General features: G+C 35.2%; 1 protein-coding gene across 1 annotated transcript in view; it reads right to left on the bottom strand.

Annotated features, from left to right (window-relative positions):
• Positions 1 to 5,554: 5,554 nt before the first annotated feature.
• LOC125665301 (beta-1,3-galactosyltransferase brn-like) overlaps positions 5,555 to 6,660 on the bottom strand; it is a 1,992-nt gene continuing 886 nt past the window's right edge. Inside the window, exon 1 of the mRNA XM_048897951.2 lies at positions 5,555 to 6,660. This exon is cut by the window's right edge and continues 886 nt beyond it. Within this exon, the coding sequence (XP_048753908.2) occupies positions 6,567 to 6,660 (94 nt within the window). The 3' untranslated portion in view covers positions 5,555 to 6,566.

Genomic DNA, 6,660 nt, shown 5'->3' with positions numbered 1-6,660 from the left:
TATTCATTTACAGAAGAAATGGAAGTTTCAAACATATCAATCATTTTGACACCCCCCACTACTGAACCCCTGAATTTCACAATTTAAGACGAGGACACTACTGACATCATAACCATGCATTTAATCTATCTCCCATGACTGTGAAAGCAGAGAAGAAAAAATAAGTTTTTATCATGTGGCCATATTGGTCCTGCCTATGGGCCTGAACCTCTGACTCAGAGCCATGAATTTCACAATTTAGTAGAGAGCTTCATGAACAGCATCATAATCATGCATTTAGTTCTTCTCATACATGCAGTAAAGGAGATTTTCTAAGATTTAATACATTTTTATGATGTGGCCATATTTGCCCTGCCCTAAGGCCTGAACCCAGACCCAGGTGCTATGAATTTCACAGTTTTGGTAGATAGCTTTTTAGACATCATAATGCATTTAGTTTTTCTCAAATATATATGGGAGTAGAGAAGAAGATTTTCTAAGACTTAATAACGTTTTACTATATGGCCATATTGGCCTAACCCCTAAGGCCTGAACCCTGACCCAGGAGCTATGAATTTCACAATTTAGGTAGATAGCTTTATGGACATCATAATAATGCATTTAGTTTTTCTCAAATATATATGGGAGTAGAGAAGAAGATTTTCTAAGACTTAATACTTTTTTACTATATGGCCATATTGGCCTAACCCCTAGGGCCTGAACCCTGACCCAGGAGCTATGGATTTCACAATTTAGGTAGATAGCTTTATGGACATCATAATAATGCATTTAGTTTTTCTCAAATATATATGGGAGTAGAGAAGATTTTCTAAGACTTAATACTTTTTTACTATATGGCCATATTGGCCTAACCCCTAAGGCCTGAACCCTGACCCAGGAGCTATGAATTTCACAATTTAGGTAGATAGCTTTATGGACATCATAATAATGCATTTAGTTTTTCTCAAATATATATGGGAGTAGAGAAGATTTTCTAAGACTTTATACTTTTTTACTATATGGCCATATTGGCCTAACCCCTAGGGCCTGAACCCTGACCCAGGAGCTATGGATTTCACAACTTAGGTAGATAGCTTTATGGACATCATAATAATGCATTTAGTTTTTCTCAAATATATATGGGAGTAGAGAAGATTTTCTAAGACTTAATACTTTTTAACTATGGTCACATTGGCCCCACCCCTAGGGCCAGAACCCCTGACCCAGGGGCCATAAATCTCCTGCAGGAAGGGCATCTTTCAGGGTTCCATTGTCCCAGCTGTTATTGGCTATAACCTTAATAGAAACATCTTTGTCACAGTCACAACCAATAAACAAGCTTGAAACATTGATCCACTGGTCAACTGCCTTTCATTGCATTATCTGAATAAGATCTGCAAACTATGTACATACACATTTATTATGAATACATTTACAAAACTGCTAGAATAGCAAGGTAAAAAAGAATAATAATAAGGCATTGACATGAATTTCCCCTTGAATTCAACATACCTTTAGGAATTACAGCAAAACTAAAAAAAAAATAGGAATTTTAAAAGAAATTTTGGGGCTGATGGACAGCCTGTGAAAATCAATAAGGGTACTAAATTACAGTCAAATTTACTTAATGTCAAATACTTCTCAAGATATTGAGCAAACAATGTTTTTTCAATATTGTAGTAGTCTTTTTTTTCTGGTTCAACACATTTATTCAATTCTTTTAGTCAGGATTTTTACAACTGCCCCTACATCCCAACCTGACCAGCGGGTATGGGGACTCAATGCTATTTACACAAACACTCACTTTCACACTAACTATAGCCTTTCATACCAAAGATAGAAGTAAAGAGTAAGAACATAGAGGGAAAAATTACTCTGGCTGCTATACATTAATAAATACATAAAATAAGGGGAAATAATTGCCAACATAGGTTATGTTGTTTTGTTTACCCTGTGCACAATCCAAAAGTCTTAAAATTTTGGTATCAAAATCAGTAGAAATATATATTCATGCACAAATTATGCTGATGTAATGTAGCATCTATGCCTATAATATTCTTATACACAATGTAATATAAAATCATTCATTCAGTTTTTTAAACAATTTCCATTTTCCCTCAAATAGTTCTATGCAACTCTTCCTAAGAGCTATGTGTCTTTCAATATGATATACATTTATCCAGATATTCTTAAATTTTACTAAAAGCAGTGGACTTCCTTTACATCAAGAAGAATATATATAATGTTTCAAATGAAAATTTATGATATTAATCAATTCATTCTCTGAACAGACAAGTAAAAATGCTTTCTTATCTGTGACAATACCAAATGTAAAAGATTAAAAAAACTAAGTATAAACAATACATAAAATATTCTGCACTTTTTCTCACTCATATAGAATATGTTCTAGTGTTTCTTTTTCTCTAACACAAAAACTGCACATGTCATGATTGATTATTTTAATTTCTTTCAAGAAAGTATTTGTAGATAATTTTCTTAGGTTTATTCTATATTGTAACCACTGTATTTTTCTATCATTTGTAAATTTAAAAACATTTAGATTAATTTTGTTCCATTCTTGGTCTGTAATTGTAAATTTTTTGTTCCATTTCTTTTGACCTGTTGGTGTTTCACCACTGTAATTGAAAATCTTGTATATTATAGTAATCTGACCATGACCTTTGACTGTTTTTAAATATAGAAAAAAAATAACAAATGCATAAACATATTTAAGTATTTCTAATTAATCAATTACCATTTGTCAAAAATGTCCCTACTTTTCGCATTTCTTTCACATTATTGGTATTCGCACGGATGTCTGCAGTAGTCGTACGGATGTCTACAGTAGTCGCACGGATGTCTACAGTAGTCGTACGGATGTCTGTAGTAGTCGCACGGATGTCTACAGTAGTCGTACGGATGTCTGTAGTAGTCGCACAGATGTCTATACAGTAGTCGTACGGATGTATGTAGTAGTCGCACAGATGTCTACAGTAGTCGTACGGATGTCTGCAGTAGTCGCACGGATGTCTACAGTAGTCGTACGGATGTCTACAGTAGTCGCACGGATGTCTACAGTAGTCGCACGGATGTCTGTAGTAGTCGCACAGATGTCTGCAGTAGTCGCACTGATGTCTACAGTAGTTAGACGGATGTCTACAGTAGTCGTACGGATGTCTACAGTAGTCGTATGGATGTCTGCAGTAGTCGTACGGATGTCTACAGTAGTCGCACGGATGTCTGCAGTAGTCGCACGGATGTCTACAGTAGTCGTACGGATGTCTGCAGTAGTCGTACGGATGTCTACAGTAGTCACACGGATGTCTGCAGTAGTCGCACGGATGTCTACAGTAGTCCCACGGATGTCTCACGAATATATTTGGTCACCTTAATCGTCTGGGATATTACCATCGCACGAGGGACAGCTACCACGAATGGTGTACAGAATCCTTTTGACGTGTGCGTATGTGAAACTGAAATATTGGTAAATATGTAATATCATGGATAATACAGCATATAGAAACAAATATATTTCTCTAAATTATATGTAAAATTGTTCGTCAAGTATAACTTCAAAATATACACAAGCATAGATGAATAATACTTTCATACTCAAAATGTGAAAGTTTAATCGTTTGAGTTGTGACGTGCAAATCCCAAAAAGTATCTCCTCATTGTATATAAAAAGGGTGCACAAATTATCATAACAGTTAGGGTTCTTTAGCGTGCCAACGCCTGTCGCGTTCGTTAAACAAACGGGGTTTAGCGTTAAGGTCACCTCCTACAACCACATTTCATATAGATGAAAAATTTGCTACTTGATCTTCAAGTAAACTAAGTTCGGTTACATTGGACTTGGTTACATTATCTTTGGGAAGATAAGCACCAAAAATATACCGGAGTGGTTATAGGATTGTTCGATTTCTCAGTTTAGTGTTTAAGTTTTTGAATGACACAACATCCTAGAACTTCATAACTCCTATGAGGAAAACAAATTAAGAGTTAGGCAAACAAGGACCCCTGGATATACAACATGTACCAGAGGTGGGATCATGTGTCCAGGAGGAGCAGGCATCCCCTGTCGACCGTTCACACCCGACGTAATCCCTATATCTTGATCAGGTGAGGGGAGTAGTCCGTAGTCAAAATAATCAAGTGTGTAAAGATTGGTATGAAATACGTCAATCAGCATTGTCAGTTTGTATAATATCCCATTCTCCATTTTAGTCCCCTGGATATACCAGAGGTGGGATCAGGTACTTAGGAGGAGTAAGCATACCCTGTCAACCGGTCACACCCACCGTGAGCCCTTTATCTTGATCAGGTAAACGGAGTTATCCATAGTAAAAATCAGTGTGCCAAGAACGGTCTAACAATCGGTATGAAACACGTCAGACAGCATTTGACCCAATGGTAGGTTGTATTGGTAAACTAGAACTTTAAAACGACCATAGAATTTGCGAAATGCTGAGTTTAAACGAAAGTTATTAAAACCTCTGCACCATCAACTTGTTTGTCAATAGCCTACCTCGATTTAAAAATTCTCCCATGAGAAAACAAATTGCTTATTCACAAGGTATGATCTTAATTAAATTTTTGAAACTGCACCTTTATACTTTATGTACATGTTTCTTCTTTTGGATTTGCTAAACTTTCTATGAACTCGTTTAGTCCTGTGGGGACGATAAAGAAACCTCCCTGCTTAAAGGCCATAAGTGCTGAGCATAGGCCTAAATTTTGCAGCCCTTCACCGGCAGTGGTGACATCTCCAAATGAGTGAAAGATTTGCAAGAGGGGCGCTACACTTTATACAATCAATAAAAAATAAACTCGTCTATCTTGTTTTATCATTATTGAAATATCATTAGAAAATCATTACTTATTCAGGCAGTTACAATCTCGGTACTCGGTCACCTTAGCAAAGCTTTTCACAACCCACGCCACCATCTACCAGTACCATCAGTACTTTGATGTTTATTTTCTTGCTTAAAAACGCCACCGTGCGATGCGTAGCAAAGATTAAACGACATTAATTAACGTGTTAATGATTAAGAAACACGAATGTACAAGCTAAAATGCATAGTGAACAAACAAAACACAGTAGACAGAACAAACAAACAAAACACAATGGATACAACAAACAAACAAATCACGGTGAACAGAACAAACAAACAAATCACAGTGGATAGTGGTTGGGTATGGTAGTTCTGAGACACGTAGCATGTTACTGCACATCATCAATGATGCCAAATATGGAGTCTTCGTATTATCTCGAAAACAATGTCTATTGGGAATACGCAATTTCCAAGATGTCCTGTAGTTGTTTCCCTTTGTTAAACTCTTTTGTACAGTGCGACATAAAACGTGGGTACAAATGCTTATCGCTGCGTTCAAATATTGCTTATAGGATGATTAGGTAAATACCCGAACTGCAGAGATGTTTAGTAAGTTTACGAGAATTTAGCTCAAACAAACTGGAAATTTATCATCTTTCTTTATTTAAAGTATCGATCGTGTCGAAGAGAAATCAATGATAATTAATTTACGTATTTGATTCACAGCCTAAATAAAACAACTTCGTATTGGTATTATCAGTTTATCTGAACAACCAGTCTATAATAAATGTATAATCAAATCCCTATACCCAGCGTTCAATAAAGTACTGAATGTATCTCCATCACAGAAGAGTTCATATGTCGGAAGTTGCGTATTAATTAAGCATACTTTCATCATGATTTCTTACATAATGTACATAAATCAGCAAGGTTTGTTACATTGTTATAAACCTATTGTGATATAAGTTTTTATGATAAACAGAGGAAATAAAAATCACAGTTTATTTCCCTTTCGTGCTAATTTCTCTTTGTTTATTAACGTTTGTGTCATTCACCAGTACACAATATATCTGATTCACGATTTTCCCCAAAATTTTATTTTTCACTTTTAATGATCAAAATCTACTGTCTAATATGTTTTAAAAAATTCACATAAAAAATAAGGTTATACATTATCACAGAAGCTCATTTTAAAGAGTTCATTATTTGTTTTGTAAACAAAGATTGCGGTATGTTATTGTTTACGAAATTTTCAAAAGAAATGAATATCGATCTAAGTTTATTATAACTTTCACATTTCAAGCATTCTTCGGGTAAAATGTGTCCGCTAAAAGTTAAAATGTGCGATTATGCAAAATTAAGATGCTTTATATTACGAAATTAATATTTCACTTGTTTGTTTGTTTACATAAAAAGACTCGAGTCTTTGTTTACATAACACATATTTAAGGCTAAAATATAGCCTTTATTCTTGCATTCAGAAGGTCAAAAATTTTGTTGTCAACATTAAATGAGTTATACTTTTAATATCCAACATCAAAAATGAAAAATATTTTGTTCAAAAATCGTGAACCAGTCCCTTTAAGACCTAGGTCCGTAGCTCTGTAGCCCTGGAGTAGATCGCTTAAGTAGAGATTGTACAAAATATACTGCTTAGTGTCTGTTCATCTGTAGATAAAATACATTGCACTGATATCAAACTAATATTTTCAATGGTTTTGGAATTGGGATGACACGATTTTTAAGATAGGTTCAAGTCCTTGTTTGTTGATGACCGTCGACAGTCACGGCTCGCCATACTTCCAGCACCTCGTGGGGTCTTGAAAACTCTTGACACGCCATACTT

The sequence above is a fragment of the Ostrea edulis genome, chromosome 10, assembly GCF_947568905.1.
Source record: "Ostrea edulis chromosome 10, xbOstEdul1.1, whole genome shotgun sequence".
In the NCBI taxonomy this organism is placed as follows: Eukaryota; Metazoa; Mollusca; class Bivalvia; order Ostreida; family Ostreidae; genus Ostrea; species Ostrea edulis.
The sequence above is the reverse complement of the archived record's forward strand: the minus strand, read 5'-3'. Positions and strand labels throughout refer to the sequence as shown.